Here is a 13,368-nt window from a genome sequence, read left to right as displayed (position 1 = left end):
CTGTAATTATAATGGGACAAGAAAATTCTGGCCCTTGCCATTAGAAGTGTGCGTGAAAACCGCTTTGAAATAATGCAGTGAATATAGTGACTGATATAATTTATTTTGTTAGAATATAAGAAACATGATAACCGTTATACCTGAGATGGCAAGGAATCTTAGGGAATCATTTGATTCAGTGAGTGATTCAGTAGAAACTTGTTCGCAAGAAAGACTAGCATGCTGTTTGTTACGGAGGGCACCACGGTTGTGACTGGTGATGCCATTAATTCAAAGGTTTTGAGGCGCTGAAGGAGTAGAAAGTTGGTATAAACTTGTAAGAATACAGTCATTGTAGCTGTAGAAACTTTATAGCCAGTGTCTGGCTGATGTTAAGTGCAGGGACTATCCCACTGCAGGTCAGAGGCACTAGCATCGAGCTATTGTATTTTACGGGTGTCGTACCTTGCATTTTTTTGTTGGTTGGTTGAATTCTGTGCGTGTTCTGTGTTGATTTCAGATCTCTGAAACACTGAAGGTTGTGTTGTCGCCGTCACACTCTCCGCACGTTACCAGCTCCAATGGCTCATTCTCGCTCGCTTCCAATATAACATCAGACCCGACAAGTGATCCAGCTGTTGATTTCTACAGTTTGCAGTATTCTCTCTTCATGACATGTTTTTTTGAAGTGATTGGGGGTTTCTTTTTCCTGTTCACTGCTCTCTACATTAGCAGGGACAAATATCAAGCTGAGAAAGCCATCGCAGGTATGTCTTCGGTTAAGAAGTTACAAACTCTGTGCGGTATAATAATACTAACTTGCATATCAAAATAGAAATTAATGCATTTGAATTGATAATATAATGTTTCCAGGTGTTACATCCAGTGTCTATTTTGCATGATTCATACCCATTATTCTGAAAAGCAGCGAATGACGAGGGTGCTTTGACTAAAGCAGCAAAAGCTGACATTAAACTCATTCTTTGAAGTCAGATTTATTTTAATTAAATTTTGTAACTTCCTATTTCAAATAACAACGAGCGCATTTAAAAGCTTGGGAGACGGGTGTATATGTTGATGGATGATATTAAAATATATCTTTGAGAAATAAACTGCGAGGGTGTAGAATGTGTGGGGTTCAATGATGTAGGTTCTTTGGAACAAAATTATGAACATTGGGGTTCCATGGTCAATTTCTTGGCTTTCGGACTGATCCATTCAGATAACATGACAGGTCTCTGTACCTCAAAAAAATATAAATTTGTTTGTGATCTGTTATGTCAGAGGACACTGTTTTGCGGGTAACATTCATAGCCGTCATTTAACTTGGATGTGAACAGATAGATGAGGCAATTCCATTAAATCTGCCGGTCAGTGGACTACTGAAAAATATAATAGGATTTTGTTAATTTCATTGCATCTTTAATGTTTGGCCCAGAATTGCATGTGTTTATTAAGTATAATTTTAGTGTAGAACTGTTGTTTATGTTTGTATAATATTTTTAACTGGATGTCAGATGCTTGTTTATATCATAGGAGTAAATTGCTTCAGCATTTCCATTTCATAATCAATCTTTTGTGCTTTTCACTTATAATTTTTTCAGTTTGAAAATGTTTACAGCAAACACTGTGTGAGAAACTTATTTGAACTCTTAATTAGTCTAATTTCAGTAAAAGATTAAATTATAGAGGAGCTTTATTTTGTGGCATGCTGTGACGAAGTGGTTGAAATAATGCACGTCTTTTATTTCCTTGATTTGGGTCATGAGTAATAATTTTAGGAACATAAATACATTGTTAGGTCCCTACTAGCTAGTTTTTTGAATAAATGTGTTGGAGACATTTGATCGTTTATTTGCTTGCAAGTTCGGTGCACTGGGATCCTCCCACTGAACCACACGTTTCTGCAGCGTGGTCCCCTTTTCCTACACACGTTCTGCATTACGTTGACAACCTGAATACATCACTCTTATTCGTCCACTCTGTTCTCAACATTTTTGTTGGAGCCATGTGTTTCTTACCCACGTACTTCTCCCGTTTTCATCTGACTTTGAAGAAGTAATTTCCCGCATACTTCCTTCACCACTGTGACCTCTCACAACCCAGTTCAATAGGTTGTACTGCCTGGCAGAAACTTCAACCAGGCTTCCTGCTGGCAACGACACAGTTTAACTCAGAGATGTCTCTCCTGTTGACTCGGCTGCAGCAGCCCTTCATCTCTGTGGTGGCAAGCCAGTCTGTAACATCACTCCGCACCCTGGGCCAGCTTACACGCCAACATTCTCATCTGTAGTAAGATTTCTCCACGAGGTCGTTCCACCCGCACCTGTAACGTGTTCTTGAGATCTGCACATTTCCTCTCCTGCTGATACTTCTCCAGTGTCTCACTGTAATGTAACACTTCAGGGTTGTTCCTTTTTTTCTCTCCCTGTTTCAGTCTGTGTACTACAAAGTAGTGCTCGTTGTATCGGCGCCTGTCCGTGATGAACTGGTCTTATCTTAGAGACTCTGTGCCCTCCGTTACGCATTAATTCGTCAGACCCCTCAAAAGAAATTCATAACTTCCAAAATGTTGAAATACTCTTAACTCTTTTGCTGCTCCAACCCAATAATCAGTACGTTATATTTTATTCGTGTATCTTCTGACTACTCTACTTTGCGACCAAAGGCCTCGTGCCTTCCACCAAGTTCATTATTGCTTGTTGAATCTGTATGAGATCGTTTTATGCTCTAGCTGGTCATATTTCGATCCAGAGACGTTCACTTCCTTAATTCCTGTCGTCTCATTTCTGCGAGCTTTGTGATCCTACTTTTCACGTCAAGGTTCTTTACAAATGCAAAAATATGGTTGAACTCTACCTTGTCTTGTTGGGGCCTGGGTTCTCTTCTTCACCAGTTAACATCATCGCTTGCTTCTTCAAGGTCTTCTCGTGCTACTCCGCACTTTGCTGTGAATGGGCCAGTTCCGTAAATGCACGCCTTTACACCGACACCTGTTGCCACGTAGCCCAGACCTGCTGTACGATGATGCATGATGAAAGCATATTACCTAACGTCCAGCACGACTGATGCGCTGTTCTGTGTAGGAGAGTTAAACAGAATTTGTGTTGATTAAGACTAATATTTTTGTTACAAATTGAACTGCGTTATAGAATCGTAACGTGTGATAATTATTTTCCCTTCCAGTTCGATATGAGGAAATTTAATTCAGAGTGAAATCACCGCACATGCCTGTTGCATGTCTCTGCTGTTCTCTTGAAGCTGTGTTGCATGAGAAAATCTTGCTTGTTATTTTTCTTTGCTTCCAGCTGAAGGAACTGAATTAAAAGCTCAGTTACAGAAGGCTACTGCTGACACTTAGGTTAGTTACGTTGAGCACTTCCGTGTTTTCAGTAGAGCTGTAGTTGTTGTTCTTGCAGACTGTAGTAGATAAAATGTATTGTCTTCGTTAAATTGCTTCTTTTTGTACCAGTTACTGTTAACTTGAGATAATGAACTTGATATTGAAAAGTTTCCTGTTCGCTAGGCCTTTGTCCATTGGTGGTGCATCCTCAAGGACTGACGTCTGTTTTGGAATAACCTTGGATTGAGAAGCATCATTACACACACAGAAATTTATAATCTCAGTACCGTAGCAAATAGAAGCGTACTTGTAATTTTGTGCCCTTCACTACTCGTAATACTTTGCACTGTAAGTAAGTTTCTCTTGTCAATGTTGGCCTCCTGGGTTATAATGCTGTGTGGGCTTCTACGTGCGTGCGACTTAAGCCCTGAAGACGCAGGCAGTATGTTTCTCCAAAATGCTAGCATCTGTCTGTAGGTCCAAATTGCATTATAACCCAGAAGACCAACGTTGACATTTTCACCGCTGTGAGAACCACAAGTCTCATACAATGATTATCTTACTGGAAATAATTTGTATTTGTTTTTCAAAACTGCGGAGTCACTTCTATAAAATTTGAGTTTCATGCTTCCACTCTTGTTGTACACGTTCGCATGTTACTACAAATTCTTTGTGGTGTCTGGAGGTTGCTTGTCTGCATGCATGAATGTATTGTGGTTGGTGACTGGGCGTGCATGTTCGATGTGAAGTATTTCTCTATTTATAGTTTATGTAAGGATGCTTTTTCAGTAACAGACTAATTAGCTTTGAAAGAGAGGATGACGATGAATAATGAACTGGAAAGAATGTGGAGTAGTTGTTGCATTCAACTTAGTTTTGTTTATCACAAACACTGCTGTGCAGAATGGCCCATAAAGATAAGTTTATTGAAATAATATTCGTTTTCACTCCTGAAAGGGACGGTTATTGACGGCCACGTTTCTTTTTTACTGTATACATACCGATACCTTATTTATTAGATTGTGTGCATGTGTGTGCGATGCAATGATGATGAGTTTGTAGTGAAAATGTGTTCTATGCGGCCGCCTTCCCCCTGAAGTCGTCGTCTCTGTGCTCAGCTTGACCCTTGACGCAATGCTGGTAGCATCTATAACTATAACATCTTGGAAACGGTGAACTTAGGCTGACGGGGTTATGTGAAGGGTAGACAAAGATTTTAAATGTCCCGTCTACAGACGTTTGCCTCAGGAGTCTGTATTTGTGGATCGTACCTCTGCATTGGTACTTGCTGTCTGTCATGGTTTTACTCAGCTTCTCTGTGTATCAAAATTCTCGGTCTAAAGAGCATATTTCTTAGTGTTAGGGACGACCTCTATCAGGAGAGTAGCCGTCACTGCCAATTTTCGTGGTTTTACTCAGTTCTTCCAGACATACAAGCCAGTACATTTTATTTTTCAAAATCCTTTTCAGTTCATCATTCACAGACATCCAACAAATGACGTAACAGATTTAAAATGCCGTGTTATCGACGTAAGTCAAGAGTGAGGCTGTTCAAATGTTTATTTTGTCTCTAAGGCTAGGGACCCACTGGCGCGACTAGCCGCGCGCGACTCGCGGCTAGTCGCACGCGATTTATTAAATCGCGTGCGGCAAGTCGCGCGCGGTTTATGAAGTCGCGCGACTACGCGCGACAAGCATTTATCAGTATTTAAATGGAGGTTGAAGAGAGAGCAGCCCCTACTGTTCTATCATGTCCGTCGTGGGAAAAAGCGAAGTGGACGATACTGGATACATCCCATGTTCTTGGAACGTTCCACAAAAGGTGCATTCCATCTGCTGTAGGACGACTTACGCAAACACGACGAGAAGTTTTTCAACTACACAAGAATGAGTGTGAAATCGTTCGACCAACTGTTACAACTGATCAGGGAGGAAATAGAAGGAACGGATACAAATTTTCGCCAGAGCATATGCCCTGAAGAAAAACTCATGGTCACTTTAAGGTATGCAAAATTTATTTCAGTTATCACACATCAATTTTTAATTATTCATTTAAATATCTCCACCTAGTCTGAACCCTGAAGCTGCGGTCACACTGCAAGCGTATTCGGGCGAACTACCAAACACGTTACAAGGCCTGTAACCGGTCACACTGCGAGCGAGGTTATCGCTCGTCGTTCAAACATGTTTGTTTCCATTCGCGCGAATAGATGGATATTGGAAAATTAATTCATCTTGTGTTCAATGAGAAGGCTTTGTGGGACCAAAAAATGAAAACTTATCGCAACAGAGAGGTTTCAAGGAAGTTATGGCAAGAAATTAGTGACTAAATATTGCAATTTAAGTTTATTACAAACTCTTCCTTTCTACACCAGTACAAATTCTACATTTATGTTTGTTGAAGTAGTGGATTGTGTGTGGCACAGATAATTAGGGAACGTCGAACTGTTGGATAATGCTACCCTCACTACTGTTAAAATACTTTTTAAATGCATCTCTGATGTCACAAGCCTGTTGTGCTGACCTATTATTTGATAGTGATTGATTATATTTATTATGCTCGCGTTTTGTGGTGTTGACGATGTAATAGATGGATCATAAATACTTTCCTTCTCAATATTATGTAACAAGCATATGCACTTTACGATTAAATCAGCTTTATCTGGTTCAGAGTAATTGGCTGCAATTATACCGAAGGCACATTCTACTGATCTCCGTGCTCCGGAGAGTCTGTAATTATACGTGTTCTTCCCTTGATAAATCTCTTTTTGGATATGGTTTCATCAGATAAGTCTTTAAAGGATACGCGTCATCACCTAATAAAACATGAGGAAGATTTGCAATTTGTGGCAATTTCAATGATCCATTTTCGAGGGGTATGTAAAAACTCGATGCAGCGATGGTTCCTCCATCACTCTGTTTTCTGTGCCAGCCTATATCAACACACACAAATTTATAGTTTACGTCACAAACAGCTTGCAAAACAATGGAAAAAATTGTTTGTAATTATAAAACTGCGTCCCCGATTTTTCTGGACATTTCAAACGGATATGTTTCCTATCAATGTAGCCCACACAATTAGGAAATTTTCATCTATCAAAGAATTCATCAGCGTTCTGATGGTGAAATACAGTTTTGGAAATTACTCTGCTTTTAAATTGCTTCCTCAGTAGCATTTAATATGTACTGGTATGTATTCAACGACATCCTGTAATAGTCATGAAAGAAATTTATCAAAACTTGTGTGGAATTCACATTCACTTCTGTTTTGGTAAATATCATTCATCCAACATCGTCGTGCGTTCCTTCCAGCTACTAAAAACTTAAGCAAACGGTTCTCTTCCTCTAGCTCCATTTTCATACTGAAGACTTGCGCGAATACGCTTCCAGTGTGACCGCAGCCTGAGACAGAGTTTCCAGCGATACAGCAGAATTCTCCAAGGAGTGGTCTGATGTTGACGGCCTGTCCGGATAGGAGGTAGAATAATAACCACGTTGTGGATGGTGCGATGAGCAGCATTTCTGATTGCAGTCCGTGAATTGGGATAATTCTCATTGTGTGAATGGTATGCTGAGAAAACAAGTTGAGGTTGATAACTCTGAATCAACTTGATCAGTTCAATTTTAGCCGTACTTTTGCAGTAGTCTGGTATTATTTAGAAGTCATCCAGAAGCGACAACAAAAATAATTTATCAGAGTCGTGGTGTTCGCTTTCTTGTCTAGCTTGAAGACTTGATTTTAAAATATTAACCATTTCCCACAAAGTTTTTCTTATATTTTTATCACTATATTCCTTCATACCGCTGTTCCACAGTGCTGGTCGTTCATCAATTTCCATAATGAACAACTCTGTGTCAAAAGATTTCTCGGACATCACCATATGGAATACAGGCAACTCACATACAGCTCCGGCTCCCGCGTGCGACCTACAGCGTCACTGAGTTCGCTCTGGTTGAAGTTCGTTACTTTTATAGCCGTGCGCTTTGTATTGCTTTTTGTAGCTGCAAAACCCACTGGCGCGGCGCGACTGCCGAGTCGCGCGCGGTTACGTTTAGGACACACGCGACAGAGCTGTCGCGCGCGACAAAGTACGGCTAAAATTGAACTGATCAAGTTGATTCAGTTATCAACCTCAGACCACTCCTTGGAGAATTCTGCTGTATCGCTGGAAACTCTGTCTTAGGGTTCAGACTAGGTGGAGATATTTAAATGAATAACTGAAATAAATTTTGCATACCTTAAAGTGACCATGAGTTTTTCTTCAGGGCGTATGCTCTGGCGAAAATTTGTATCCGTTCCTTCTATTTCCTCCCAGATCAGTTGTAACAGTTGGTCGAACGATTTCACACTCATTCTTGTGTAGTTGAAAAACTTCTCGTCGTGTTTGCGTAAGTCGTCGTACAGCAGATGGAATGCGCCTTTTGTGGAACGTTCCAAGAACATGGGATGTATCCAGTATCGTCGACTTAGCTTTTTCCCACGACGGACATGATAGAACAGTAGGGGCTGCTCTCTCTTCAACCTCCATTTAAATTCTGATAAATGCTTGTCGCGCGTAGTCGCGCGAGTTCATAAACCGCGCGCGACTTGCCGCACCCGAGTTAATAAACCGCGCGCGACTAGTCGCGTCAGTGGGTCCTTAGTCTTAGAGACACAAAATTAAGTCTGCCACGGCCACTTAGTACCACAAGTCTTATCATTTAATAGACAAAGTGTTCTTTTATCACTTTATCATATTTTAAGGAAGAAAATCTGTTAATATTTATGACCGAAGCATACACCATTCGCCACTAAATTTATAACCAAACGGAAAGAATTTAATTCCAGGACATCAGCTCGTAAAACATAACCAAATAATTTGTCGACCAAAGTACACAAGATCAATTTATTATTACGTCTTTCATGATATGATCTTATATGGCGTGTTCCATAAAACCGGGGTCATAGGAGAATTCGGTTATTTAGTAGGATACAGAAGAATATAAAGACGGAAAAATTGTTGCAAATCGTGTGTTTCCTATCTCGAGTGTTGACGAGCCATTATGATTCTTCACTCTTTACATTATCTGTAAAAAAAGTTCCTGCGATGTTGCCATGTTGGCATGAAAGCAAGAGAGGGAGGTGTTTCAGAGTAGGGGAAACTGGTTGTGAAGGGGTGACAGGAACTCCCGGACAAAACCCAGACTATCGAACTGTTATGTAAACGTGGCAACATCGCCGTAAAGTGTTATTATTGATTACGTAAATCGTGTAGAACCAAAATGGCGTATTCACGGTAAAAAGAATCGAATACGAGATTGGGAGCGCACAATTATACAACCTTCCACTCTTTATGTGTGTCCGTTTATTGCAAAATAGTACTTCTCCCGTGGCGTGGAATCTGTGGGACACTCTGTGTATACAGCGATATATTGACAGAATCCACGGATCCTTGTACACCCAAGGGAAACTTCAGTACCTCGCTCGACTTTCATTTGTTAAACCTCGCCTAAAGAAACAACAAAGGTAGCATTATCAGTACTCTGCTCTTGGTTTGTGTATGATAGATAAAGGCGAAGGCCCAGTTTTCTATTCGGGGCGGAAAACAAGCCTGTGGGTTATTTATTATTGTTGTAGAGGTGATTTATGCGATGTTAAACACATTCCGCAGCGCCTGTTTTATGACTCACATGGCAGATTGTGGCTGCAAGTTTGGTTAGCAGATAAGTCGCTTGTAAAACACTGTTTGTTTTAACGTAATCATAAAACGTTGTGGTTTGCCTAGGGAACGCAAAATTAAAACTTTCTTTCTTTTTTTCTTTTTTTGCAAGAAGATTTTGAGTTGGAGTGGTTTACGTCGTGTACCACTTGATATTGAAAAGTTTCCTGTTCGCTAGGCCGTTGTCCATTGGTGGTGCATCCTCAAGGACTGACGTCTGTTTCGGAATAACCTTGGATTGAGAGGCATCATTACACATACCGAAATTTATAATCTCAGTACCATAACAAATAGAAGCATACTTGTAATTTTGTGCCCTTCACTACTCGTAATACTTTGCACTGTAAGTAAGTTTCTCTTGTCAATGTTGGCCTCCTGGGTTATAATGCTGTGTGGGCTTCTACGTGCGTGCGACTTGAGCCCTGAAGATGCAGGCAGTATGTTTCTCCAAAATGCTAGCATCTGTCTGTAGGTCCAAATTGCATTATAACCCAGAAGACCAACGTTACCAATGATTATCTTACTGGAAATAATTTGTATTTGTTTTTCAAAACTGCGGAGTCACTTCTATAAAATTTGAGTTTCATGCTTCCACTCTTGTTGTACACGTTCGCATGCTACTACAAATTCTTTTTGGTGTCTGGAGGTTGCTTGTCTGCATGCATGAATGTATTGTGGTTGGTGACTGGGCGTGCATGTTCGATGTGAAGTATTTCTCTATTTATAGTTTATGTAACACTATTTAGCGTTGAATGAGAGGATGACGAATAATGAACTGGAAAGAATGTGGAGTAGTTGTTGCATTCAACTTAGTTTTGTTTATCACAAACGCTGCTGTGCAGAATGGCCCATAAAGATAAGTTTATTGAAATAATATTAAAATATTGATATGTTTTGCTCAATTGGGAATTAAACTTGATACCAACTACTGCAGAGGGACTGAGTCTGTGTTGAAATTGCTTAAAAAAGGGCAGTTATAAAACCATGCATTTTCAAACCTACTTATTTTGACATAATTTACCATAGTACTTAAGATTTTAAAGTTGTATTTGATTCGTTTCCAGGTTGATTGACTTTTCCACAAAATTTCAATTATTTTAAAGTTTGTAGAATGGTACTGTGACTTAATTTTTGCTCTAAGATGCTGTTTGATCATCAGTAATGCATTCAAGGGAAATATCAACTCTGAAACCTTAAGCAGAAGAGGTTAAAAGTCTTCCAGGAAAATTATATTAACATCCATTTGATCTTAGTAAGGCTCATTGTATTAATCCTTTAAAATGAAAGCTTGGTGAATTGCCCGCTTTAACATTTGGTAACTTTGAGTTTTGTGCACAGAATTTGTTACCTGATCGTCATATTGATCTTTGTAATGGAGATGTGTTGTTTTATTTTAGGTGAATTTGTAAATATTTTGTAGATGACTTTTGGCTTCAAGGGTTAAAGCAATTACGCACAGCAGCTGTTATTGTAGACATCATTAAGACTGGACTAACTTCCTGCAGTTATCATCAGTTTGCATCATTCAATTTTTCTGTGTGCCTTCTTGCAGGAAATGGGCAGCCCACTCATATGTACGCAGAAGACGCGCAGTCCTCCAGTGAACAGTCCCAGAATCTCGTGGCTTAGTGCTGAACTATCACAGGTTGCAGTCAGTGCTTATTCTTCAAATCTTGGAAATATATTCAGACCTTTTGAAGTGGAAGGCGTTCAAAAGCAATTAGACATGCCGCTAGTCCTTTAAACTATCGGCGACATCTCGCTTGCATATCATTTCCATTCGATAGTTTCCTCTTTGGGCAAGCCGGAATGAACGCTTGCACGTTCATCGCTTCTGAGCAAACGGGCGAAATTGCCGTACAGCGGAAATTACGTGAATTGGATGTCAGTCTGAATTATGCCACGCGGACTTTACAGGTGATAGCACTTCATGGACTTGAAAACTGTTCTTCATCAATTTTATGCAAGACAGTCTGTTGAAACTAACTATCCAGTTTTCTAGTCTGAAGTGCGGATTGTCTAGTGAGGATGAAGACATTAAGCAGTACAAGGAAACACAAATATTCGTTTTCACTCCTGAAAGGGACGGTTATTGACGGCCACGTTTCTTTTTTACTGTATACATACCGATACCTTATTTATTAGATTGTGTGCATGTGTGCGCGATGCAATGATGATGAGTTTGTAGTGAAAATGTGTTCTATGCGGCCGCCTTCCCCCCGAAGTCGTCGTCTCTGTGCTCAGCTTGACCCTTGACGCAATGCTGGTAGCACAAAATGAAGGGTGAGTGACCTCAGCAGTAAAGTGATCAAAATTAAATGTGCTGTATGTTCTGTCTCAGCACTGTACACATAAATTTACATACCAGATAATCTAATGTTAATTTCCTTTTATCAGCTGTAGTTACCCATACGAACCTTGAATTTGCGCATCTTCTACTTCAACACTTTGTACCGGGGCACTGTATAGTTGCTATCTAAAGCATCGAAGTATTTCCTCTTTATATGGGTTGCCTGCCAGTCAAAAAACTGCTTCAGACTTTCATTCCAAATATGTGTTGTCTTTAGTAATACACATTTTTGATGACAGTTTGGTTTTTTGATTTTATATTTATTGGTAAAGGGACTTTCATATGGTCTACTTCGTTCCACGCTGAGATGGGTAAAACCGTCAGTTTTCATGTAACCAGTTGTATGGTATAGAAATGATCTCTTGTATGAAACTCATCAAGTACTTAATCGAATGCCTCTAAGCGTCACACCGTGACTTACTCGCACCAGTCATTGCCATCCAGCTTATTTGTATGCCGCTAAACGTAGGATTTCTCCGAATGATGCCACTGTTTTGTTTGGATACAGCTCTGTTGAGTGTATTCAATTTGTTTCTTGCCCTGTGTCAGTTACAGAAACTTTTACATTGAATTTACTGAGGAAGAAGATGTAAATTGTATCTCAGTAGCCATAATTAACACATTCATTAATAATGTTGAAGTGTGTATGAGTTCTGTAGTCTGACAGAATTTATTGCTTTTGATAGGTGAGAGGAAGTCAGTTTAAATGCAAACTGGGCACTCTTAGTTTAGAAAATGGTTTGTGTAGTTCATTTGCATGAGATATCTGTTATTGTGATACTAGTTTATTTATTCACATTATCCTTTCGTGAAATTTATGAACCAAAATTCGGTGTACTTTAAGAGAATAATATAAGCCGAAATTTATATGGGCTAATTTTGGGAGAATCCATAAAGCATTTAAGTAAGATTTATCTCTGAAATTTGCCAGTATTTCTGAATTTCAACCTTTTACATGATGTTCAAAATTAAGACTTGAACCACTGTGTTATTTCTGAAGAACTGTATTTTGTTCGGAGCTCAGAAGTTTGAACACGTTTGAACACCCTGTAGTTTTATATTGTTGAAGAGGGCAGGAATAACAGATGGCTGCACTCCATCATATTTTACAGGCAGTATACGATGTGTTTGTGTTCTTTAGCACCATGTGTTGTGGGCTTTGGTTGAGTGAAAAGTGTAATCGAGGCATGGGCGGTAATTTCCCACTCATCCAGAATGTACTGCATTAGTGTTCCTAAATGTTAATTATAATAATTAGTATACCTACAGTCCAGATCACTTTAATGGCTGTATGATGCACCCTGAAAGCACTTGTTGTGTGTTTGTGGGCTGGAGGGATGTGTCGACAGCATATTTTTTTAAATGTAAATGTGCATGACGCAAAAGAGTGTGCTGCTAACACTGCTTTTGATTGATGGAACTTAATCCCTTATGTGTGACCTAAAGAAGAAAAACTGCAGTGAAGGGGCAATTTTTCACAAGTTAAGACTGATTAATTTTGTGTCTTCAGTTGATAATGTAAATAGCATGTGTGATTAATCACTCTAAATTAAATGGAAACTCTCTCTTTGAAATATCTTATTGATGAGTTCACCCAGTGAATGGTATACCTAGTCAAACTTTAATGTTTCCCAGAGTAGCTCTGCGTCTTCCCGCCGAGGGTGATCATTGCACAGGTTTTGCTTCGCCAAGTGAAGTTCGCCCTGATGAATCATCAAGGGTGGATGATAAGAAGTGATAGTGCCCTTGTGGTATTAAGGCGTGACTCAAGATTCCTTTTGTGTGGATGTAGAAAAATTTACATAAGGGCATCACGTGTTTATCAGGCTTACATTAAGTGAAAACTTACCAATGTTGTAGCTGCCCACAGATAAAATATTCAGAATGTAGTCAGTAAAGTAAGAATTGGCATATTAAGACAAGAAACCAAAACAGCAACATAAAGTATTGAACAAAGTCATAGGTCAATTTTTAAGAAGTCTTTCAGAACATTTTAC

At 39.5% G+C, this 13,368-nt stretch overlaps 1 protein-coding gene across 2 annotated transcripts in view; it reads left to right on the top strand.

Annotated features, from left to right (window-relative positions):
• Nucleotides 1-12,945, top strand: part of spin (lysolipid transporter protein spinster) — a 28,372-nt gene extending 15,427 nt beyond the window's left edge. The window contains exons 8-10 of one of the 2 annotated variants that reach the window (XM_087348987.1): nt 500-746; nt 3,288-3,340; nt 10,574-12,945. In XM_087348987.1, coding sequence (XP_087205113.1) covers nt 500-746; nt 3,288-3,340 — 300 coding nt within the window. In that variant the 3' untranslated portion in view covers nt 10,574-12,945. The remainder of the gene's footprint in view (nt 1-499; nt 747-3,287; nt 3,341-10,573) is intronic. The other variant, XM_087348986.1, reaches the window with a different exon arrangement.
• Nucleotides 12,946-13,368: the final 423 nt, after the last annotated feature.

This window comes from Zootermopsis nevadensis, unplaced genomic scaffold (assembly GCF_977971745.1).
Source record: "Zootermopsis nevadensis isolate Lab colony 2312 unplaced genomic scaffold, Znev_1.0 Znev_ptg000015l, whole genome shotgun sequence".
NCBI lineage: Eukaryota > Metazoa > Arthropoda > Insecta > Blattodea > Termopsidae > Zootermopsis > Zootermopsis nevadensis.
The sequence above is the reverse complement of the archived record's forward strand: the minus strand, read 5'-3'. Positions and strand labels throughout refer to the sequence as shown.